This window comes from Talpa europaea, assembly GCF_964194135.1.
Source record: "Talpa europaea genome assembly, chromosome: 10".
NCBI lineage: Eukaryota > Metazoa > Chordata > Mammalia > Eulipotyphla > Talpidae > Talpa > Talpa europaea.
The window spans coordinates 25,405,874-25,430,855 of NC_140077.1; the positions used below are offsets into that span (position 1 = coordinate 25,405,874).

At 38.8% G+C, this 24,982-nt stretch overlaps 1 protein-coding gene across 1 annotated transcript in view; it reads right to left on the reverse strand.

Moving 5' to 3' along the window:
• Positions 1 to 2,301: 2,301 nt before the first annotated feature.
• PDE6C (phosphodiesterase 6C) overlaps positions 2,302 to 24,982 on the reverse strand; it is a gene marked incomplete at both ends in the record, with an annotated part of 30,582 nt that continues 7,901 nt past the window's right edge. The window contains 19 exons of the mRNA XM_084244895.1: positions 2,302 to 2,363; positions 2,849 to 3,005; positions 3,360 to 3,443; positions 3,553 to 3,623; positions 5,993 to 6,060; positions 6,145 to 6,252; positions 7,936 to 8,036; positions 10,452 to 10,539; positions 12,456 to 12,565; positions 12,951 to 13,058; positions 13,571 to 13,717; positions 15,596 to 15,664; positions 16,722 to 16,865; positions 17,432 to 17,581; positions 20,889 to 20,936; positions 21,554 to 21,620; positions 21,723 to 21,787; positions 22,951 to 23,025; positions 24,792 to 24,932. Of these exons, the coding sequence (XP_084101021.1) occupies positions 2,302 to 2,363; positions 2,849 to 3,005; positions 3,360 to 3,443; positions 3,553 to 3,623; positions 5,993 to 6,060; positions 6,145 to 6,252; positions 7,936 to 8,036; positions 10,452 to 10,539; positions 12,456 to 12,565; positions 12,951 to 13,058; positions 13,571 to 13,717; positions 15,596 to 15,664; positions 16,722 to 16,865; positions 17,432 to 17,581; positions 20,889 to 20,936; positions 21,554 to 21,620; positions 21,723 to 21,787; positions 22,951 to 23,025; positions 24,792 to 24,932 (1,863 nt within the window). The remainder of the gene's footprint in view (positions 2,364 to 2,848; positions 3,006 to 3,359; positions 3,444 to 3,552; positions 3,624 to 5,992; positions 6,061 to 6,144; positions 6,253 to 7,935; positions 8,037 to 10,451; positions 10,540 to 12,455; positions 12,566 to 12,950; positions 13,059 to 13,570; positions 13,718 to 15,595; positions 15,665 to 16,721; positions 16,866 to 17,431; positions 17,582 to 20,888; positions 20,937 to 21,553; positions 21,621 to 21,722; positions 21,788 to 22,950; positions 23,026 to 24,791; positions 24,933 to 24,982) is intronic.

Genomic DNA, 24,982 nt, shown 5'->3' on the forward strand with positions numbered 1-24,982 from the left:
CTTCCCCACAGAGATTACACAATGAAATAATTTAACTGAGTAATACTATGTGTATAGAGCTTGTCCAATACAGTCATGTAAATATGGATATACTTCTAAGCAGGGATATACTGTAAGAGTAACTTCTTAGGGGCCACACCCTGAATGGGTCTGAGGATATGCTTCAGGAGATCTGAACACTCCTAGAAACTATGGCTAAATTTTTACTCTGTGTGGATTTTGGGGAAAGAGTCCATAACTTTCATCAAATTTTCAGAAGAGCTTATTTTTTTTTTAAAGTGGAGACCCACTTATAAAGAGCAATTGGATGGATAGAAGAGAATTCAAGAAATGTTTCTGCAGTTTTTATTACATGTGAAGCACTGTGCTGGACATTGCACACAGGAACTTTCTAGGAAATAATTATGCAGTCTTTTCTAAACTACCAGAAAATAGTAAAGTGGTATTAGTTTATTAATGTGTGTTACAGTCAGTGACATTCAGTCCCCCAGTTGCCTGGGGCTTTGAAGTTAAGTTTCATATACTTACTCTTAAGCAAAGTTCTTATCTATGGCAGCCCTTCCTTGGTGGCAGTATCTTCTGTATAACAAAGTCCCTAAGATTCATATACCTTCAATTTATTATAACTTAGATACTTTTTAAAAGAAAATATGTGGCAAAATGTATGGCATAATTGTTATTTGGTCGGTTTTCTAATTTGTTCTGTGATTCAAGACAAGTAAAGAAAGAAAGCTCAAATTTCTCTGAAGCCCAGATATATATCATATAGTAGAAGTAGCTGATAGTCTTGTTTCTTTCACAATTCATTATTTGAAAGGTCCGGTTAGAAAGATCAAGTAATTATCTTTTAGAAGTGACCTCTATTGAATTCCTTCCAAACTGCTTTTGATAATGAAGTTCTTACAATATCAAGTCATATGCTTCTTAATAATGCATAATATATATTACCTCATTTAACATGCATTAGGATTATTCAGGCAATGTCTTATAAATTGATAATTTTCTCAATGAGCAAAATAGTTCTGAACATTAAAAGAATTCTTAGTTGCACATAACAAAATAATTGATTTCAGACTTGGCAGGGGCAGAGGGAAAGGTATAGGACTAAAACATAGTTTGTAAGCTGCAAAAATGTTGTCGTCACCATTCCATTATCAAGGGTAAAAAGTAGAGGAAAGAAATGATAAGCATTTCAGGTGGAATAACATCTGAAATCCGTTTCTTTGTTTCATGTATAGGATTTACATATACATTGTATACTATATATCAACTTTTAGATTAAGACATGTTGATGAGAGACTTAGTTCAGGCAAGGGTTTGAGGTATGAATCATAATTATTAATATTATGGGCTAAATCGTGTCCCCTGTCATTCATTATGTTGAAATCTTTTTGTTGTTGTTGTTAAAGATTTATTTATTTATACAAGAACCGGGGTAGAGGCCAGATATGTGGGAGGGTGAGAGGATTCACCAAAGACAGAGTGGGGAACAGAACAGACAGACTGACTGAAATACACTGCTGAGGGGAGCAGCGGGCGAGACAAGAGAGGTCTGCTCACCATGTGGGTATCTCCACGGCTGGTGGGGATAGAACCGGCACTGCAGAGGCTGCGGACAGCTTCACAGCACTGCACTCAACCACCTGCACCATCAGGGAGGCCTCATATGTTGAAATCTTAACCCCTGGGACCTCGGTGTGTAACTATTTGGAGATATGATATTGAATGAGGTAATTAAGGTAAGATGAGATCGTGTGAATGGGCCTTAATTCAACGTGATTGGTGTCCTTAACGAAAAGAGATGAGAACACAGACACAGAGGGAAGACCATGTAAAGGCTTTACCCATACAACTCAGAGAAAGTTCTCACAAGAAACCAACCCCTGCTGACACCTTGATCTTGAACTTAGAGCCTCCAAAACTGTGAGACAACAAATTTCTGTAAAGCCTTCCAGTTTGTGGTATTTGGTTATGTTATCTCTAGCAAAAGAATATAATTAACAAGAGCTTTAAAGAATTGGTGACTACTTTTCAGGATTATATATTTTTAATTTAAAAGAAATTGGTACCCCCCCAAAAAACATATTTTTGTCTTATTTTGCACTTTCCTTGAACTTTATTTTTCCGAGGGTTTACAGGATAGAGATATATTTTTCTCTTGGTAGTCACAAGGATGACTTTTCTGAAGCTTGTCTTACTCTGTCCTTGATCACTTGCTAACTGTAATTTGCTGAATTTTTTGAATGTTTTATTTTTCTTCAAAAGTAGAAACTATTTGACATTTAGACCCCTTGGATTATATTACAACATTTGACATGTCTTGGACTTTCTGTCATCACCACCACCTCCTGAATCTTCTGCAGCTAGTAAAAAGAAGAAAAAAGGTATTATCAGGAACCAGTGGATACAAAGTGTTTTGTTCCTATACTTTCATGATATTAGTAACAACTTTCTAGCTAAGTAGTGATTTTAACTTGTAACAAGTACTAAGGCTTTGAGCATTTAAAATTTTGAATTCATATTCAGATTTGGTCTATTAAAAACATAGAGTGTAATAAATGGCTGGCCAATTAGCATCTCAGCTTCTCAAGAAAAGCACTGAACTTCACAATCTGGGAATCATGAATTGTTGCTTTGTGCCAGGCACGAAGCTTGATGCCAGTCAGTTCATCTGCAGTCATATGTAAGATTTTTTTGGAGTAGGGAAGATTGAAAACCATGAATCAACTTATAATTGCCAGCCTAAGTACAGTAAAGCAAGTTTCGCATTTATATTTTTTATGTTATATGAGATAAGTCAGCCTGATTTCGGGCTATTTTACTAAAGTGAAAAAAAATTCCATCTAACCTTTTCCAATCGTGTTTCCTTCTTCCTGCTTTTTCATCTCCTCTTCAATTACTTTCATCTTTTCCTCATACTCATCAGCTAGGGATTTCCATTTTATTCTATTATTCTGAAGACCATTCAGCATTGGTGTGATTTCTTTGTGAAACTGTGAGAACTCCTAGAGAGAATTTTTAGGCCAGAAACTACTTAAATCCTAGAGTTGATTTTGATTACTGTGCAGAGAAAGCTGTAAGGAGTCATACGGTGCTCACAGGTGCGAGAAAAAGCTTAACACCTTGGAAATTTCTCTCCTACCTGCCTAAATTGCCTGTTCAGTTTGCTGGAATCTGACTTTTCTCTCCATTTATTCCACCCCTGAATGAGACATAAGGGTAATACTTCAAACAACTTTGGAGAATTAAGAACATCCCTAAATGCTTTCCCTGTAGGGTTCCCCTTTGATTTTGGGTACAGTTTAAAAAATTCTTATGCAGAAAACTATATAGTTCACTCAAATAATCAATTTACTTACCTTATATACAAAAGTACAGACAAAATCAATAAACCCAACTTGAAGTTTAGGTAGCTCATCTTTTTTGTTTCTGTCCATCATAGGCTAGAAAAAGAAAGAAGTTCTTTTAAGATAGTTTTCTAAGACTCTGAACAAAATAGACTGATTTGTATTGAAATTTTTAATAAGTAGTCATTTATATGTAAGGCTTTACAATAGGTTGTTGCTGCAGCACTGTTCTCTCCAGATCTCCTTGTTCCCAAAATTCATTTGCAACCAGAAGTGCTACCTGCAAATAAGAAAGGCTTGGTTTATGAAAGCCACTTCAGAAATTTGCATTTTATTTTTATGGCATTTAAGAATAGAGTTTATAGTTAATGCTTGAGGTATTGTCATCCCTTGTGATCTTTGGTTTAAAGATGCCGTTTACAGATTATATTGAAATGGAAAAAAGGAAATTCTCTTCCCTACTACAGTGTTCTAGATTCATTCTGGGAACATCGGTCTCTTGTTATTGCCACAATTTCCCAACAATAAAAGGGAGCCACAGGAGAATGTATAATTCCTTCAAACATGCTTTGAGCTGTAATGCTTTCCATGTCCTCTTACCCTGCTTATCTGTTAGCACCTAGTATATATATCTTCATGGGCACACATGCACACACATGCAGCTCTACTTGATTACCTTGTGAGGCTATTTTAGGGTTAATTTATATATTTTCAAAAAAATAATCAAGTTCATTGAACACTTGCTAGCTGCCTTACATTGGTATGAGTCAGGCTTAGGTGACCTTTTACTTTAAGATGCTCACGGTCTAGTGAACAGTCAGGAAAATAATGAGGTAAGCACATAATAGTTATAGCATTAAAGTACTATAGATCAAGAAGGGAATAAAGATGTTTTAAAAAGAGGTTGCATTTCTGCTGTATCAAGAAGAAATGGTAGTTGGCCAGGTAAAGAGAAGTGAAAGAATGTGCAGATAAAATTGAGCATCAAGCGTGTATGCAACTAGGCACTTAGAGAGTGAAAGGTGGTGACGGGAAAGAGTGGTGGGAAATAAAGCAGGGCTGTGAACTAAGCACAGGCAGAGACAGGCCATGCAAACCTTGCTGGACAGTTTGAACTTGATTCTCTAGGCCAGTGGTTCCTACTGCTTGAGTCTACAGTTCCTCCAAAGTGTACTAGAGGTCTAAGAAGATGGAGACCAAGAAAGATTAAAGCTAAGGTAAGTTTGCTTCTTTCTTTTTTATGAAGTGATTTTTGTATACCTTTATTGGGGAGAAAGTGAATTTAAAAAAAAAAAAGTTTAAACCCTCTGGCGATGGGGAGTTTAGAAGGTTTTTAAACCTTAGAGGGCTGAGCTGAACTCTATAAACAAAGCAGCTCAGAGGGCTGGGGATTTAAGGATGAGAGAATCACTTAGGAGGCTCCCACCAGAGTTCTGGTGACTAAGGTGGTAGCAAAGGTACAAGGCAGAAGTGACTATGAACAGCGGATGAATTCAAGCAAAACTGCTTGGTGATTGTGTACATAATAGGAGGAAGAGCAGGTAAGCCAGGGTGAAAGAAGCACAAGTGTCTGTTTTTGGACCTGATGGCTCCAACTTGACAGTCTACATTTATAGCTAAACCCCGTTAACTCTGGTCTCTCTTCTACTTAACAGTTTCCCTAGAAGTTAGGGAAAGAGAGATGCATCTCTAATCCATTTGAAATCAACTGGTAAACTAGTGGTTCCCCACTCTTGCTCCCCAAGGTTGGGGAAGGCACCTTTAAACCTCAGGTCACAGTGATGCTTTCTAATAATTGACAGCTCATTAAGAAGGGATTGGAGGGGCCTCCCCGGTGGCGCAGCGGTTGAGCGCTGGGTTGCGAACCTGCCCACGGCCTCTACGGCGCTGGTTCGATCCCCGGCTGCTCCCCGGCCACCAGAGGAGGGTCCCACATGGCGCGCAGACCTCTCCTGCCGCCCGCTGCTCCCCTCAGCAGTGTACTCCTGCTCTGCCTGCTCTGCTCCCCGCTCTGGCTCTGGTGAATTCTCTCACCCTCCCGTGCTTCTGGCTGTACCCAGTGCATGTGTAAACAAAACAAACAAACAAACAAACAAATAAATAAATAAACATGCCTCTATAAAATAAAAAAAAAAAAAAAGGGATTGGAGGAAGAAAACCACCTTGACAGAGGAAAGCATCAGGGAATTACCATCCGTGTCTTTTGCTGATTTATTTCTATTACAAACTCATTCTCTGAATAATTTTATATAAACTTTATTTATAGTCGGTTGAATGATAAGGAGTTCTTTTTAGAAAGCTTTTCTTTCCAAGATTTCCTATATTTGCCTTGTTCTGGGGATTAATCAAATAACCAATATTTCACTGACATTTGTGAGTTCTTGAAAAATATTTGCTTCATTAACAGAAGCCCAACAGGGAACACTTTATTTTGTCTTCTCAAGTTCCTTTTTTCTTCTTTTTGGATTATAAACCAATTGTTTGATAGGACAATTCAAGTGTAATGAAAAATAGTTGTTTATAAAATATAAAATTATATAATTGCTAGCAAAAATGAAATTCTGAGATTGCCAGATCTTCCTGTTCACTTTTATCTGGGACCTAGAAAATACCTGAGAGGGTGACAGAAAAGCATACATAACTACTCGCCTGACTTTGTACCTCCCAAGGCTTGGTTATAGCTGACAAGTCACATGCGGTCATCATCATTGCCCTTTGGAAGAAAACAAAAATAGAAAACAGAAAAATCAGAATGAATAATTTTTTATCTAAAAAGGAATAATACTCAGCTTCTCACATGATAATCTCTTTTTTGGTTGGATCATTGGTTACATATTTGATGGCCTCTTGTTCAGTTTCCATTTTTTTGCAGGCATCTACAATTTTTTGAAACATGGTTCTCTTCCTAAAAAAAAAAAAAGACAAGTGCAACGATTTAGCATATAAAAGCAGAGTGGAAGGTATCTTTAGCAAATGCTTTTCAGATTCTATGTTCCCACTTTGCATTGGATGTCTACACATTGTAGTCTAAAATTGATAAATTTGAATATTTTAAAACAAAGTTACATGTAACAGAGACATCATACCATAAACAGGAAGGTGACAGATTGTGGTGAGATATTTATATTGCATGAAACCAACAAAAAATTAGAACCCAAAATATTTTAAAAGATGCTCAATCTTACTGATAAACAAGGAAATACAAATCTAAGCAACAAGATAACATTTAACACTCAGATTAGTAAAATTAATTAAAAATGTGCCCAGATTTAGAGTATTCCAGACACTGGATAAGGGAAACCCCGGTACACTACTAGTGGGAGTTTGAATTGGTATTCTGGAGTGACAACTGCTACTGGCATAAAGTTGAAGATAAACAAACTCTACAGTGACCCCACATCTAGATATGGACCTTAAACTCTTAGATGTACAAGGATATACAGTGTATCATTGTAGGCAAAGATGAAAAATTAGAAACAACCTAAATAGCAGTGAACAGAATGATGGCAAAATTATGACATATTGATATTGTTGAATATACAGTTAAATGAACTGGATCTCCATTTACCATCAAGGGTAAATCTTTAAAACAAAATGTTGGATGAAAGTAGCAACTAGCAGAAAGGTATATACAGTATGATACCATTTATGGAATATTTTAAAGCAACAACATATAAAAACATGGATGGAAAGGAGGGATAAACATTGACATGACATCAGAATAGTGATATCTGTGGAGAAGGGGTTTTTGTGGTGGAATGGGGATAGAATGTCTCAACTGCATCATATTTGTTCTCCTTAAAAAATGACCTAAGAAATGTGTCAAAATCATAGCATTTGTTGATCTGGGATCATAGATATTTGGATATCGGTTATATTATTATAAGTATCAGTCTTCATATTTGAAATGTTTAATAATTAAATTTTAAAATATGAAGAATCAGCATAAGTTGACATTGTCAATCTGAGTCCTTAAATATATGGACCCTGTTAGTTCATTTTATTCTAATCCATTTTCACCAAACAACTTTATAAGTTCACTTATAAGAAAATATACAGAAGCTTGGGGTTTGTGGTTTTGGTAGTGTTATTATAAGAAGACTGGTGCTGTGCTGTGTATAGCTTAGAATTGCATGAGTTTGATCAGTGCGTGTCAGTATTTCCAAGATTGCTCAGCAACCAGACTCTGACAGGATCAAGTGTCTGAGCCTGCAACACTAAATACCAGACTCCAGCCATGGAGAATTCTCCAGGATGAAGCTAGCACCTCACAAGGGTTCATGGCACTGCTCTTCTGGCAGAGCCCCAGCCTTGCTGCATTCAGACATCTTCAGTTCAATTCAAACTTCTTCAGGTAACAAACTACTTAATGTTTGGTGTTAAGTTTTTTAAAATACGTTTCCAGATGTCTAATAAATTCATTTTCTGGCACCTAGAACATATTCCATCGATAGTCCAAAAGAAAAATAAATAAATATGTGTGTGAATAAGTTCCTTTTAACTTTAATGTAATGGATCATTTATGGACGGTAGAGCTATGTAGAGTATAAGGGAGTTCTGTCAAGGGTTGGGGGAGTTCTGTACTTACTTAAAATATAAAGCCAGGTCAGTTGCTATGATTGCAATTTCAAACAGATGAATAACTGTTTCAAACTGACGTTTATTTAGGTTCTGGAAGATGTTTAAACTCTGTAAGGGGAAAATTCATAATAAAGTCAAATTATTAACTTATCTTTGATTCAACAAACCAAGTTATTCTTTTTTTTTTTTTTTTAAAGATTTATTTATTTATTTATTTATACAAGCACTGGGTACAGTCAGAAGCGCGGGAGGGTGAGAGAATTCACCAGAGCCAGAGCGGGGAGCAGAGCAGGCAGAAGGACCGAAGTACACTGCTGAGGGGAGCAGCGGGCAGGAGAGGTCTGCGCGCCATGTGGGACCCTCCTCCGGTGGCCGGGGAGCAGCCGGGGATCGAACCGGCACTGCAGAGGCTGCGGGCAGCTTCGCAACCCAGCGCTCAACCGCTGCGCCACCGAGGAGGCCCCAAACCAAGTTATTCTTAACAAAATAATAGCTGGTTTAGAATACAGGTCGCCCTTATCCTCAAAGTAGGTTCTAAGCCTTAGCTCTACTAGGATAAAAGGACAATTTAGGGGGAAGTCTTACAATATGCGAAAAAAATATCTGAGTAATGCCCACATTGCTATATAAATCCTAAGGGTTTCCCTTATTTAAAAATTAAAGTTTTTAAATGGAAATATTTTCTTATATAATAGATAAATAAATAAATAGAAAGAAATGCATTGTCTCCCCATATGTGTAAAGCACATCTGGTGGCTAAAAATTTCCATTTTTTAAGCATTCAATTTCCCTGCTTGTAAAAAGTTCTGATTGCATTGCCTAGCGACTCTATTTACAGGCCTTAAAAGTCTGCAATTAGCTGGTTGAATAGCATTGTGGAGAGCACCTCCCCAAAGAGGTATGGATGACCAACATGCAATAGTCCTTTCAGAATGAATAATAATCCTTCTTTCAAAACCAGTTCAGACTCCAGAGTAAATGACACTAAAAAATTTAGGATGGAAAACCACAACTCTATTACAAAATCTTAAATCCCAGAAGGGAAAAACATACATAATACTAAAAGTCTTCCAATGTTAAATCATTTAAATATTTGGTTACAGTTTTGAAAATTTTCCTTTAGTAAGTAAATGTAAAATTAAGTAATGTTATATTTGACACTGCCTGTGGTATCACATAATTAGTGGGATGTACAGAAATTTTTACCCCAAAATGTAAGATTGTTCCAAATGGTGAAAACAAGACAAACAAATTGGTCCTGAATTACTTTCAATTTTATTCCATTTAATTCCGTTATCAAAATAACAACAGATATTATCATTTTGATGGAATTAATTCTCCTGGAGGGAGCTTTAGTTTCATAACAAAATTATTACAGTTTATATTAAACGCAGATTACTGGGTCTGAACCCCAGCGAGTCCAGTCAGCAGGTGTGAAATGAAGCCCAGATTCATTTTTAACCACTTGCCCACCCACTCTGTTAAATGCATGCTTCTGACGCTGTTGGTCTGGGTCCACATGTCTGCACATTCCATCAATCACAAGCTGTTAAAAACACTCAAGTCTGTTTTTCCATTTTTCTCTTTTCTGCCCAGTCATTCTGCCTCACAAGCTTTACTTGACTTTCCAGTATCTAGGAGAATGTAGTGTTATCTCTGTCCAGGACATACTCCTCTGCATTCCCTTTCCCAAAACTTTAATAAACAATTATTACAGAAATTGAGAACAGCCCCATTGTATGGAGGGTTACTGTAGTGACAAAACTGTGTTCCCTGACATCTACAGTGTGCCTCATTTAAATAAGTTTTGGCTTAGAACTTCCTCAAGAGTTTTTTTTTTTTAATTACAACTAGATTATATCTACAACTTTTCCCCAAACCTATATGCCCTAAAATAAAATTGATAGAAGGAAGAATGAATGGTTCCTTCAGAATGTTTGTGGTACATGGTAAATGTAAATCAAAGTGAATTCAAGACCAAGCTCACGGCTGCCCCCTGCTTAAAGCTCTCACTGACCTCTCATGCCCTGCCCACTCCTGAATGTGATGTCACCCCCTGGCACTTCTGGAACCTTGTTCAGTGCCTCTCTGATGGCAATTTTCTGATTGATGATCCATGGCTGCCTTCATTACCAAAGCTTGACTTTCTCAAAAGTAAGGACCATATCCTACATATGGTGTCTCCTGTGAGCCAGTAAGAAAACTATGGCTAGTAGCCTCCTTTCCCCTAGATTTGCACTTCAGGGTGTACAGGACCCCTATCACATCCACCATAGCTTTTTCTTCTTTCTCCACAGACTCACAGAGATTCTGTGAATTTCCAAGGCTCTATTCTCCTTTATGTCAGCTACTTCCAATGTGGTCGTTCAGAAAAGTTTGCAATTTAGCAATTTATCAATTGGTTTCAATGAGCATCTACACTGCCAACCTCCAAAACACAAGACCCTCATCTTTCCAAACATTTTTTATGGTTATTGCTTTCATCCAGAGTTTGAGACCTGGGCTAGAGAGAAGCTCACACACCTCATCTTGTAGAAGAGTCTTACTATACTCCAGGTGGTGCCTTTCCAAAATGGAAGATCCATGAAGCTTTGCTAGTGGAGACGTGGATCTAGGAGGGAAAGGATATGCTGTACTTTTAGCTGTGTAAAGGTTACACGTTAAATCCATATAATACAGAATCCTTATTGTCTCAGAATTTTTCTCAGCGCTTACCTCTCCTTTCCTAATGCCTGTGAATTGGTCAAAGTTGACATATTGGAAAAGTTGGTCTTTTAGATTTAACAGATGAGAATATGCTCTTTAAAGAAATCCTTTGAAAAACCGTAATTTGTTCAATGAGTTAAATGAATTGTTTAAACTAGGAAGCTTGGATTAATCCCTGTATCTAAAATATTTGAGTTCCCTGGAGCTTATACTTGTGGACTACCATTTATACATCCCTTTGATGAACAGAAGGATCCATATAGACTCCAAACCCAGACTGGGATGTGACCACATCCTTTCTGCAAACCTAGGAGCGAGAGGCCACATCCAACTTGGCCGCTTACTTTTATCTAAGACAAGTTTTGACTTCACCATTTTGAGCTTGTTTCATCATCAGTGAAATAAGGGGATTCTAGAACCTCCCCCGTGGAACTAACTGTTATAGGATTAAGTGAGGCAGTGGGTATCAAGATCTTAGCCTGGCCTTTAGCACACAGTAGGTACTCAATAAATGTTTAGTTCTTTGGGAATGGAAATAGCTATTACACTACTGATTGGGAGGGAGGAAGAGAACTCAAGGACTAATGGGAATCTTTGGTTGAGGGTTGAAGAACAGCCAGCATGCGCTGGATCCTCTAGAGGATAAACCCCTTACCCAAAGGCAGAGTGGAGTTCCTCTTTTCAAGACAAAGCCTGATAGGTAGTATTACTGAAGGGGAGAAGTCACTGCTCACAAGGAACTTTTTATTCACTGAATAAATTTTTCTCAAACACTGTGTAGTATATATAAATAGAAATATATGCATATATATATATAATTCCATTTGATTTGAATAAAAGTCTTTAAGGGGTAAATACTATACCCATCAGGTAGTTAAACTAAATCTCAAATAGACAAGTGATTCGTCCAAGGTTCCTCCACCAGGAAGTCACTGGACCCCATACACCCAGACTCCTAAACTTCTTTTCTTTAAAATGCCTCACTATCCCTGGAGAGGGCTAGGCTGTGTGTCAGAAAGAGGGCAGAGTATGGCGAAGGCAGATAGAGCATCTTAAAGGTCATTTCCAAGGAGCTAGGCAGGCCATGGGCATTTCTCATTCTATATCCTGAAGAGTGCCAATGACGTAGTAACAGTAGCAACAATACCTAATATTTAGTTACTGCCAAGAACCTCCCTGGCCTGAGTGTTTCATGTGCATGATCTCATTATTCTTTACCAGGACCTTATGTGTTAGGTGTGGTCGTTATAATTCTTACTTTCAAAATGAGGAAATAGAGCCTCAGAAAGTTTGAATAACTTGTGAACCCAAAGCTGTCTGACCTGAGAGCTGCAGCTTAATTATTACACTTCCTTTCTTAGAGCAAGAGAGGAACATGGTGATGACATGAAGAGGGGAGGCCATCTGAAGGAGAATTGGGTGGAAGCAAAGGCCCAGGAACATGAGCACCCAGGAAGAGATGATCTCTAACTTGAGCTGAAGGTGTTACACAGGTACAAGTATAAGCCTAAGATTAATGCACCTTAATATATTAATTATATACCTTGATTCAACAAAGCTGGAAAAAGAGTGAAGACATTTTGCTAGTGAGGCTGGGCACATTGGAAGTGGAAACAAAAAGGAAAAGGAGAGGCAGACCCCAGAGGGAAGAGCAGACATTCTTATGAGGGCTGAAGCTCAGGAGGGAGTAAAATGTGCACCTGAGCTGCCAAATGTGATGAAGGAGGGTTGATTGGGCAGAGAGACAGACAAGTTTTCTTCTCTCCTCCTGTGCCTTCAAACATCACTGATTTGTGCATCCCACTGCGTATGTTCACTTACTTCATCTGATACAAATTATTGGTGCCTCTGTGGTCAATGTCATGGCAGAAAGCAGCAGCAAGCATGGCAAAGGCTTCAAGATCTGTGTAGTATTTCTTTAGTTTTCCTCTCTGAAAAATAAATGTTTATTTGCTTGCATTAATACTCCCCTATAGCAGGACAGTGAGTCCTGCTTGCATGGAGGTGGGGACCCTCTGTGTTTTTAGAGAAAAATGGTTTTATTTCATGAAATTTGTGTCTCAGTCTAGGCAATTACAAAACCCAGCAGATAATGGAATTTTTCTTTGAGGAAGACATCAGAGTGGTGAGGAAGACAACCAAGTGCCCAGTGATGCCTGCGTTTCCTGGCATCATCTGCAGGGGCACTGGGGTTTATGGGACTGTGTCAGACAATTCCAAAATAATGGATCTAAAATGAAGCACTGTATCCATTTCTCATCATGTTCAGGAGGGAAGCATGTGAGTTCACAATTATTCCCAGCACCCTGCACTTACCATCAGCAAAGTAAACATGGTCTGTCCCACGTTGAACCCGTGGCGCCAGTTGTGATAAGTGACGGATCGGTACCCTTTTCTCACAGTGTACATCCACCTGGTAAGAACCTGTCACCAAAAGAAGACACTACCATTCAGACTTTGGAATAGAGCTCTCAAGGTTGGAAGGTCGATGACAATCTTATCTAAGAAGGTATGCTGGTCTTGTTTACCTGGTTTAAGGTGCTATATTGACAAAGTTAATAATAATTTAATACCCAACTGCAGCTGATCTTTTTTTTTTTTTAAGATTTATCTATTTTTGCATACAAGACCTGAGGTATGGGCCAGAGGTGTGGGGGGTGAGAGGATTCACCAGAGACAGAGTGGGGAACAGAACAGGCACACTGAAAATCACTGCTGAGGGGAGCAGCGGGCGAGACAGGTCTGCTGCGCCATGCGGGTTAGCTCCCTGGCCAGGGATTGAACTTGTGCTGCAGTGGCTGAGGATAGCATCATAGTGCTGAGACTTAATCCCTTGTGCCACCACGGAGGCCCTGAAGTTGATCTTTTGAAACACAGGAAACATGAGTGAAATATAGTAACAGAATCGCAGTATTGTAAGTCAGAAACCATCTGACCTCTACAGGTACTCGGAATTTCTCCACCACATTTATTTCAAAAAACAGTCGTAGTCCACACTTAATCAATCCATGCTCTGTGATGGGGAAGTCACTGAAGTGGAATTCACACAGGTCTACTGCCTTCAGGTCTGGCAGTTCCTCTTTCTGTTGAAATAAGGACGATTTGTTTCAGGTTACATGGATCTTTTCTCTCTTTGTGGTCTCTGCAGGCCTACCAGATGGACATGCAGGAACAATGCAGTTCACTGGGCTCTTATTGAGTTCATCACATGCCCTTAATACTGTGCTAACATAGCTCAACAAAATTACAATAGAAGAATTCCACGTATAATTCACTGAAGCAAGCAGTTTACATATATTGTCCTCACAGTAAATGTGCCAGTTATCCCCATTTTCCAGATGGTGAAACTGAGACTCAGCTATATTAAGAAACTTTCTAAATGATTTTCAAGTCCAGTGGTTCTTTTCTTTCTATGTTGTAAAATAAAATGCTTAGTTGTAGCAGCCTTACCTATGTTCAATACTCAATTTTCCTATCCAAAAATATTTGGTAAACAGTACATTATCATTCATTCAATTCTATCATACTGTCTTTGCATGCTCAGTGACTCTTTCCCACCAGATAGTGAACTCCACAAGGGTGGAGGGGGTCCTGTCTTATCTGCTGTGGTATCCAGGAACCTTCAGTGCCTCTCCCATCAAGGTGCTCAGCAAACGTTCACTGAATGAACTGCACAGCATATTGGAACACTCGCAGACATCTCATTTAACCTACACCTTGTTAGGACTTAAGACCGAAAAAAACAGTGAACTAAGCACATGAATAATGACATGGCTTGGGAAATAAAAATAATGGATCATGCTCTAAGGAGTTTAACGTATTGAAATGAATGTGCAATATAAACCAGTTAAGGGTGAGATCTCAGAAAAATCACATGGCATAGCATCAAGTATCTGTGTGAGAAATGGAATACCAGAGGACAGGTGGAATTGGGAAGAAGGCGAGGGGAGACTAAATGAGGAGAGATTCTGAAGGGGAGTGTATTCAGCTGATCTGGTTAAGGGAAGGAGAAGGTGATCCCCTGGGAAAAGAGAAAGCACCAGGGGCCTGGAATTAGCAATCCTTGGCCCTTAACTGTGCCGAGTTTCCTTCCCTCAGTAACTTTAAGGTTTCCCAGGTGTAAGTCATGCTCTGTTCATACAACACCAAATGACATATGGCTGCTTTAAGTAAAATTATTGTTTCTGGCACCCCAGCCCCTGAGTCTGGCTGGCCCCTCACACCCCTGCCTTTCTCCCTTCTTCCTGGGGTTCTCATCTCTTCCTGGGCTCCCTTCTCACCAATGCCACTCAGACTGGTCACTTGAGGCAGAGGTGATAAATAAGTCTCAACTCAGTGCTGGAATCTTTAAAAGGAAATTAAAATCTATATTCTGGAACTGAAAATAATCATCTGTTTTTAAAAATATTATTGGGTGAATTTAGCAGTAGGTTGTAGAAAGTGGATTTGGATAGGTTTAACAGTACACACCAAAATATAGGATTAATGAACTGAAAGAAATATTATTTTCAACCAGAAAAAATGGGGTGGACTAGTGGCAACAACAAGAAGTGATTTCCTCAGGATCCAGAGGAGAAATGAGAGGTGGCAGGTTGCAGTCGTACCTGAGGGTCTATGTTCTGTTTGATTCTGCCCCATCCTCTGGGGTGACCATGGTGCAATCCTAAGGTATTGGGATGAACTGGGCCATGATATCCCTACATCCTGTGCATAGGATCTGAAATCCCTAGTGTCCTAAGCAGTTGTCTAGTTTAGCTGTGTTTATAAGGGATCTGTGTGAACTGGAGTGCACTGCAGAAAACAAAGAAGAAAAGTAGAAACCAGATCATTCTTTAGAAGAAATCTTTCTTTTCAGCCTTGAGAGGTGCCAGGGAAGAGGAAATTCAACACTGATTTGAAAAATGAGAATGTTCTAATATGTTTTATTAAAGGGGCAATAAGGATAGAAGTAAAACACTTACCAAAATGGTTACAAGTTGTTTTTCTTCACAGTCTTCAATTACATCTATATTTAACTTCTCTTTAAATTTCTAAATGTAAAAGAAATTGAGGTGTAAAATTCCTATAAAAAAGAAAATTTCTATCTGATTTCTCTACTCTTAAAATCAGTTAAAATATATCTAAAGTATGATATAATGAATTCTCTATAACTCCCAAATGTAACAATAGCTAGAAAAAGAGAGAACAACTTACATCTATTTTTCTATTAGTTTATAGAAATTTCCCTCATGTCCAAAACTTCAAATCCTCAAATCAAATTTCTTTTAATGCTCAAAGCACCCAATAAGCTCAAACCAAAAAGAAGAAATTCACACAGTCAAACTATACCTAAGCACATACTCCAAAAACCTATGAAAATAAAGGAATAGAGATATTTTTAATAGAAATCCAGAAGTGTGTGATATTTTCCCTCCATTTGTGGTGATTAGAACTCTGTTAGCAAATATCTACTCACTCCCCCAACATCTTGGTCATGTTTGGTCAATGAGGATTTTAGTGATTGTGATGGGGATAAAAACTTGAAATGTCCTTGCACAGTTGGATTTGCTCTCTTATACTCTGTCAACACTATGAAAATAGCACCTATCAGGTAGCTGCTGGTCAAAAAAGGATGAGAGATGCATAGAGCAAATCAAACTCACAGCTTGGAACCAAGCCCAACCAAAATCAATGGACGCATAGTCAACCCACAAATGCATGCATAAGAAATAGAAGCTTATTGTTGTTTGCTGTTGAGATGTTACAACTGTTATGCAGCATTATGTGGCAATTGGGAACTAATGCATTTCTGTTCCTGAAAATAGTTTTTCCTTGCTAACACACTAGAGCCTATATGTCACTACTTCAGGTCCCATAGACAGGAGCTATCTTTAACAAATTGCTCTCCAACCACCTAGCCTGGAAGTCCAGGAAAGGGTCTATGTACAATGAGTCACCCAGGTCCTTTATCTCCTCCTTTTTTGTCTCCCCTTTCTTATCCCCAGACTAAACCTATTCTCATTTTTCAGATATCTAGGTAATTAGGTGAATTCTGGAAGCTATGATTAGTTACTACCTAATGTCCACAGAACTGAATTCCGCACTTACCAAAATAGACATGATTTCATCAGGAGTAGCTTTGGTCTGGTTCATGAGCATTTCCTGAGCAATGTCTTTTCTGTTCTCTAGCTTATTCATCTTCTCGTAGGCGTCAGTATTTAGAAGAGACCATCCAAGAAACTGTGTGAGAGTCTAAAATGGATAAAATGTGATTCAGCTCTCTAAAATTAAAGGAAAATTGATTTGAAGGAGAGTCTGCATATTCTCTTATCAATCTCCTTGCCACATTGTTTTAATTTAAGAAAAAAACATACAATCATTCCCAGACAATACAATGGGCTAAGGTCTTGGGCTTTCAAATGTGCATAATGAATACTAGAGGAGAGGAATTACGAATATGCGATAGATATTAGGACATATATAGTACTATGGCTAGGAGTACAGCCATAGCAAGTACTCAATAAGGCATGACCTGAAAAACAAAAGAGGGTGGGGATAAGAGGACTGAGAAGGCATAGAAGTTGGAATTGGAGGGACAGAGAAAATAGAAATTTTTTTCTGATTTCCCAGCATTGTAAACAATTTGATTAGGCCAAAATCTCATACTTGTGTAGAAAACCTATCTAAAGAAGTCAGGAAACAGAAATGACACAATAATAACATATTGACTGCAACATGTATAACTCATGGTTGCAAATAATGACACATCTTCTGTTTCATGAATTTCATTTACTTCTGTCAATTATAATTGCATTTACCTCAGTAATGTGTTCATCGTATTCATCAAATGGTTTTCCGTCCTTCCTGTTATAGAATGTAGCCACTCCCACAATGTCTTCTTTCTTATTGACAATGGGCAGGGACAGGACATTCTTAATGACCCAACCAGTTTCATCTATGGGTCCTTTCTATAAATAATAAGGACACGTAGGTAATTTTCTTAACTTTTAATTGTGAAATAATTTTAGAGTCATAGGATGTTGCAAAAGAAATGAACAGAGAGGTCTCATGTACCCTTCACCCAGTCTCCCCAGTGGCAGCATCTTGTGTTACTGTGGTACACAATCAAAACAGGAAATAAACATGGGTACAGAGCACAGAGCTTTTTTTGATTTCTCCAGATTTATATGTACTTACTTGTGTGTGTGTGTGTGTTTCTGTGCAAGTGTATCATATATAGATCTAGGCTCTTTCCACTAGAATTGAGATGCAGGATCAGTTCATCAGCACAAGTTTCCCTTTATAGCCACCACCCCACCACCCTTCACTTAGGCTATTTTTTTTTAAAGAAAGAAATCATCTTGGGGTGGTTAGATACAATATTGACTTTGTTTCAGAACATGGGTAGAACTATACAGTCATGACAAGTTCTCTAGTACATTCCATTAAGTGTACTAGAATCAATTCTCCATATTGTGGCAACCCTAACCTCTTCTATGCCCCTGGTCCTAGGGATGGGAAGGACTAACTTTTGTTAGCTGAGTGTCCCCTGTTCACTTTTCCTGTCTTCCAACACACCTGTTTAGCTAATTCCTTACATGAAACTCTGTCAAAATATCTATCTATGGTTGTTTCTGTTATCCTGACTGATTCATCAAAATAGTCTTTTGTTCTGTGGTGCAGTTCCATTTAGTTAAATATCTGTCAAGCTCCCATGATGTGCTGGAACCTGAACTGGCTGCTGGGGGCACAAACAATGAATAAATCGCAGGCCCTAATCTTGCAGTGCTAAAAGCCAAGTGGGGGATGCAGACACAGAAGTTGAAGTGCTTCTCAAAGTGTGACTATAGGACCATATATGACAGAATTTTTTCTTTAGCTTGTTTCATAAGTTCTGGGCATGATTGTTAAATAAGCTCTGCAAGTAATTCGGATGCCCTCTGGGGTGAGAAGCAGGGTATAGCACAGAATGGAGCAAGGCCAGGCACTCCACACCAGTTTTTCCTTCTTCAACCCTCCTTGGCTTGGTTAGTCATCAGAGGCCCAGGTTGTCCACCTCTTGTATGAAGCCTTTTCTACCTTTTTAAACCCATATGGACTTTATCAGATTTCCAACAACATTTAAAGCCTTAGACCATACAATATAGATATTTTCCAACTGCTTTGGAATAGTGGTTTTTTTGTTTGTTTGTTTTTGTCTCTAAGGCTATCTTCTAACCTTATCATATAAGTGACAGGACAGTGCTAGACATAAGCTATGTTTTGAATAGACAATCACTTCTTAGTTGAAGATCTCATCTTTATACAGAGAAACCATCTTTATAGCAGAGACACTAAATCTCAATGCACGTATCCTAATGGTCAAAACTTTGGTTCTCAAAGTCTTCATTCTTGGAGAATTCTGTGAAATATTTACATTCTTACACCTCTACATGAACTAGGAACAAATTAATAACAGAAAATGTGCAAAATAACTTCACAACCATGAGGACCCATGCATATTTTTTAAAGCTTCCAAAATAAACTTTACTGACTGCTTACAAGGACAAAAACATAAAACTGAGTAAATTCTGTGTACTTTTTTTTCTTAGTGAAATGGTGAAACCAGGGCCCTCTGGCCCACAAGCAGGACCTTACTTCAGCGCAAGTCAGTCTGAGCAAGGGGCGGGCCTTTCCCTTTTATATCTGGAGCCAGGATCAATGGCTCGATGAGGTTTAAGCTAAATGAACCATTCAAGTTCAAGTGCTCCAGCTGTCAGTCAAGGATTTGAGCTAATTATGCAGATTAAAAAATGGAGGCGAGCTGATTGGCACTAACTGGACCAATCAGACACTTAGGATGGAAAACTGCCCTGCTTTGGTATCCTGCCTCATTCAGCCAGTGGCTTGGAGCAGTCAGTGGCCAGCATCACCTGAGCACAATGTAGCTGTGGATTCCAAGCACAGGAGCTATTAGGGAGTTGGAGGATCCCCTATTGGAGGATCTGAGAAGAGCCTTTTCATGGATACCACACTGAGGTTTCCTGAAGAGCTGGGAAATTCCAATGGCTGGAGGTTTACACTAGGTTGGCCCCCTGGTCCTCTCTGCCAGGGCCATCAGAGCACCTGTGTGGCTGTTCCCACAGTGCCACTGCACCACCCAGGAGAAAGCACAGGTCCTCAAGCCACAGAGTACAGTCCTGGCTTTCCTGGCTGGCTCCCACCCCTCCCTGTAAAGAGAGTGAATGCTTAAGGTTCAGACACTTTAGAAAGTCCTTGAATCTTTTTTTCCTGTCTGAGCACACTCTTTCCTGGAACCCAACTGCTATAACCGTAGTGGGGCAAGGCTAGGCATATCATGGTTGCAAGGAGGAAGGGGCTAAGCAAATATACCAAAAGGGTTTGTGCGTTTTCCATAGCAGCAAGCAGAAGGTGAGCAGGAGAGCAGAGGCAAACTCTTCCCATGACTGAGCAAGCATGCACAAGTTTCACGGCTGGCTGCTTCTGCTGCTGAGGATACAACTCTCACCCCGAGGAAGCAGCTTCTCCATCTAGGCACAGGTGGGGCTCTATGTATGTATCTGAGTGTGAGGACAGGAAGACAGATACTAGTGATCCTCAACTAGGTCAGTCTCTGCTCCTGACCATGACTAGGGATCTAACTGAACTTTGTTAAATGCAGAACTGGAACACAAGTGACAGAGGCGGAAAAGGAGAAGCTGCAGAGCCAAATGCCAGTTTATCCCAGGAGGGACAAGAGTGATCTCTGGATGTTGGAGAAAAAAGGATAGAACCTGAGAACTGGACAACAGGTAGGGTCCTCAAAACCCAGCAAGTTTTTTTCCTTGATAGCAATTGTAGTAAGTGGGGGTGGAAGAAAAACACCAGAAGGTTTGACTTCAGGTGGCAAGATGTATTCAACCATTATTTACTGTAGGTGTTTATTGAGCACCTACCATGTGCTGTGAACCATTATTTGCACTAGATGACCAGGAGTCAGAGATAATGAATGGTGGCTGCGGCCATGCCCTGCTCCCTGTGTCCCATGAAGCCAGGAGTAACAAACACCAGGTCACTCTCTCTCATCTCCCTTCTTCTCCTCCCAACTCTTTGCCCTTCACAGAAGAATCTCCTACTTGGCGGCCATTAGCCCAGCCAGGGTGAGTGGATCATGAGCCTTGTGTGTGTCTTCTAGCCACAGCAGAACAGAAGGCAGACTCTGAAAGTGGGGAGGGGGCAGTGCTGATCCCTGCTTCCCGGCACTGAGAGGTGAGGCCTGGCAGAAGGTGAGATTACCTGAAATGTGAAGTATTCATCTGCAGGGGCATTCAGTATGTTACATATCTATAAAGCAAGAAGAGACAAGGGTCCTGAAACATGGGATGGCTGAGCCATTAAACCCACAAAGATGAATGAGCAAGAACACTGGGAGTCCTGCATAGCTTTCTGCTCACAGGCAAATTATTCATCCTGGCCCTGGGCCTGGCCACATTTGATAACCTACTGTCCAAGCACCCTTAGAGACTAGGGCAAAAAACACTTCCTTTACCAACTCACTACATTTTGCACTTGCAATTAGTGGTAATGTCTCTTTTTATGTATTTTTCTCTTTGTCAGTAACTTTCCTATTTCAAAAATCTTGACCAGGGGACAGTACTTAAGCCCAGCAGGAATCAGTTACTGACTTCCAGAAAATATCTGAACTTCATGTGGCTGCAGAATAAGAAATTGGGGACAAATGAATCTTTATTATGTCAACTAAATATTATTATGGGGAGTTTAGAAGTCTCTAGTTAACCTGCATTTGATTGCCAAGATCCCACTCATGTCCTGTGCTAAAGAAAGCAGCCATCTTACCTTCACGCTTAAGTGCATTCTTGCTTTTCACAATTGATTCCATCTCTGAGTTAACAATAATTTCATCCAACATTATTAAGAATTGAATTTATTCAATTACTTACAAATCCATTTTCAGCAACATAAGTTGGCAACCCACTAACGAGAGTCCAGTGGTCTGGAGGAGGTGTCCTTGAGGAAGATTAGAAGAAAGAAAATCATTGCTATACAAAGAAATGCACTTGTACAAAATTAAAATGGCAGCTCCCACAACCATCTCATGACAATACTCACGGAATCACTTTGATCTCTTCTTTTCCATGTAAAATATAGTCAATGATTTTATAAAAGATAACTTCCTAAGAGAAAAAGGAGGTATTACAAGGATGACCTTTTTTTCCCCCAGAAGACTTGTTTCATTGATGAATTTATGCTTTATTAGCTCCTTAAAACAGAACCTGACTTTCTAACTACATAACTCTACATAATGCAAATTACCAAACTACTCATGTCCGGATTACATGCTTGTAACAAAACAAGAAATATTATTGATCTTTAATTTATGTGAAAAAGCCTACTGGACTAAATTGAAAAAAAGCTGACTTCACCTAAACAGCTTTTAGGGGAATCTTGTTTTTCCTTTTTTTTTTTTTTTAAAGATTTATTTATTTATTTACACAAGCCTGGTATAGTCAGAAGTGCAGGAGGGTGAGAGAATTCACCAGAGCCAGAGCAGGGAGCAGAACAGGCAGACTGACAAAGTACACTGCTGAGGGGAGCAGTGGGCGTGGCAGGAGAGGTCTGCACTCCTCTTGTTTTTCCTTTTAATTGATTCCTTTCTATTGTCCTGAAACATCTGACTGATTACTTCAGTGGAGCAAATCATATCATTTTTTCAACCTCAGTCAATGTTTTCCCTTCCCAGCTGGACAATGAGCACCCACTTCCCTCCCCACCCTATCCCCACCCTGAACTGAGTGCCTTGGAAGCACGATTCAATGACTATGTTTTCAAAACTGGAAGGGACTAGAGAAATAGTCTCTCTACTTCTTGAGAAAAGGAAGAACCTGAGGCCTGAACACATTCCGCCCCATTACCTTCCCTTTTCCTATGTGCTGGGATACAGTGGTGAAGCACAGTTCCTGTGATGGAAGTTTAAAGTCAAGGGAAAAGTAAATCTAACCCAGCCCATTACGGAGATGGCAGAAACTCTGAAGAATGAACTGCCACTGGTGTGTTTAAAAGTTGCACATGTGGCTCTGATGCCTCCTTCCCTGTTGACAACCACAGATCCACCAGTAAAGGAAATGGAGAGGTTAAACAGTGCATTAAGGCAAGGGCCACCCAGCTGATTTGGGGCAAAGCTGAGATTTGAGCCTCAAATTCCTTGTCCAATGCTCTTTCTAGTACTCCAAGTTCCTCCAGAAAGCTACAGGACAGAGGCCAAGCCTTCTCAGGCTAGTGCTCTTTCCTCACTGCACGATCATCTCTGAACTATGCACAGGGAGACATGCGCACTTACTCTGCCATCTGGTGTCCTTGGGCCTTTGTAAGCTTCCACTTCTCCAAGCCTGATTGGCCATTCATCATAGAATTCCTGGAGGCAATTGTATTTAAGCATTATTAAACAAATGATTCCATGACCTACCCTATCTTTTAAGAATGTCATGTGTTTGCATATTTTATATTAATATCTATATTTCTGGAATTTTAGAACTGGAGATATCGAATTCTCAACAATACTATTCATTATTGTGAAAAATTTGCTTAACCTTTTCAATCTGTAAAATGGATATAATGATAGAATTTATTTTATAAAGTCATTTGAGGATTAAATGAATAATAAGAGAGCAACTACCTGACACATAGTTAAAAGTACATAATAGCAGCTCTTTTATACATAATTAAACTAAATCCAGATAGGTTAAGAGGCTTGATTAAAAGAAATACAGAGTTGCCAACAGTGTTTTCCCCAATATCCATTCACCCCCCCCTCTTCTTTGTTAACAGAAGCTAATTTTATTTCAGTATAAAGAGAATTTAGGTTTGGTGAGGGTTTTTTTTTTTTTTTTAGCTACAACATCAAAAACATGAATCTTGAAAGAAAAAGAATAAAACTTCATTAAATTTAAAAACTTCTGCTCTGCAGAAGATATTAAGACAATGAACAGATGAGCCATAGATTGGGAGAGAATATTTGCAAGACACATATTTGATAAAGGATTTCTGTCAAAATATACAAAAAACTTTCAAAACCAAATGATAAAATAAACAACCCTATTAAAAAGTGTGGTAATCTGACCAGGCAGCTCACCGAAGAAGATATACGATAGCAAAGAAACATATGAAAAAGTGTTCCATATCATGTGTCATCAGGGAATTGCAAATTAAAATAACACACCTACTAGAATAGCTAAAATCCAAAATACTAACATAAGTGCTGACAAATGTGGAGCAACAGGAGCTCTCTTTCATTGTTGATAGAAATGAAAAACGATACTACCATTTCCAGACAGTCTGGCAGTTTCTTACGAATGTAAACAAAGCCTTATATTATGATCCAGCAATAGCTGCCCGTGGTATTTACCCAAATGCATTAAAAACTTATATCCACTCTAAATGTACAGACAATGTTTACATAGCAGCCTTGTTCATAATTGCCAAAAATTAAAAGCAATCAATATGTCCTTCAGCAGGTGAGTGGATAAACACACTGTGGTGTACTCAGACTGTGGAATATTATTCAACAATAAAAAGAAATGAACTACCAAGCCATGATAAGACATGGAAGAGACTTAAGTGCATATGGCTAAGGGAAAGAATCTAATCTGAAAAAGCTACATATTGTATGATTCCAACTATATCATATTTTGAAGGCAAAACTCTAAACTGTGGACTTTAATTAATAAGGTAGCATTATTGATTTATCAACTGTAATAAATGTACCACACTAATGCAAGATGTATGTATGGGGGAGGGGATGGGATCTGGAAGGAAGAGGATATATGTGGAATTTGATGAACTTTCTCCTCATTTTTTCTATGAATGTAAAATTGCTCTAAGAAGCCTATTAATTAATTTTTTAACTAAAAAGTCTTGTTGAAGACACACACAGCTAGAAGATTTAAGCTCAGGGTTTTTTGTTTTTTTTTTTTTTTTTTTTTTTTTTTTGTTTTTTTTTTTTGGTTTTTTGCTCTAAAATGCACACTTTTCTTTCTGTGCCATACTTTCTTGCCACCGAATCCTATACCTATCATGGCTGATTATTTACAGAGTGTATTCATTTTTTAATGGATCACATTTCATATGGTATGTATTTTACAGGTGATTTTAGGCAAGTCAAATGCATGGAATAACGAGGACCTTCTCCTTGGTCATGTTCAGCAGTCCAATGGAGTAGCGTTCACAATTCAGGTAGGTTCTAACTGTGTAGAGCACTTTGTGAAACTGTCGCTCAATATCTGTAAGCTCTTCAAATACTTTATTGGCTGACCACATCAGAATCTGAAAATGAGTATTAAAAAGAAAAGCATTTAGAACAAAATAGACCATGA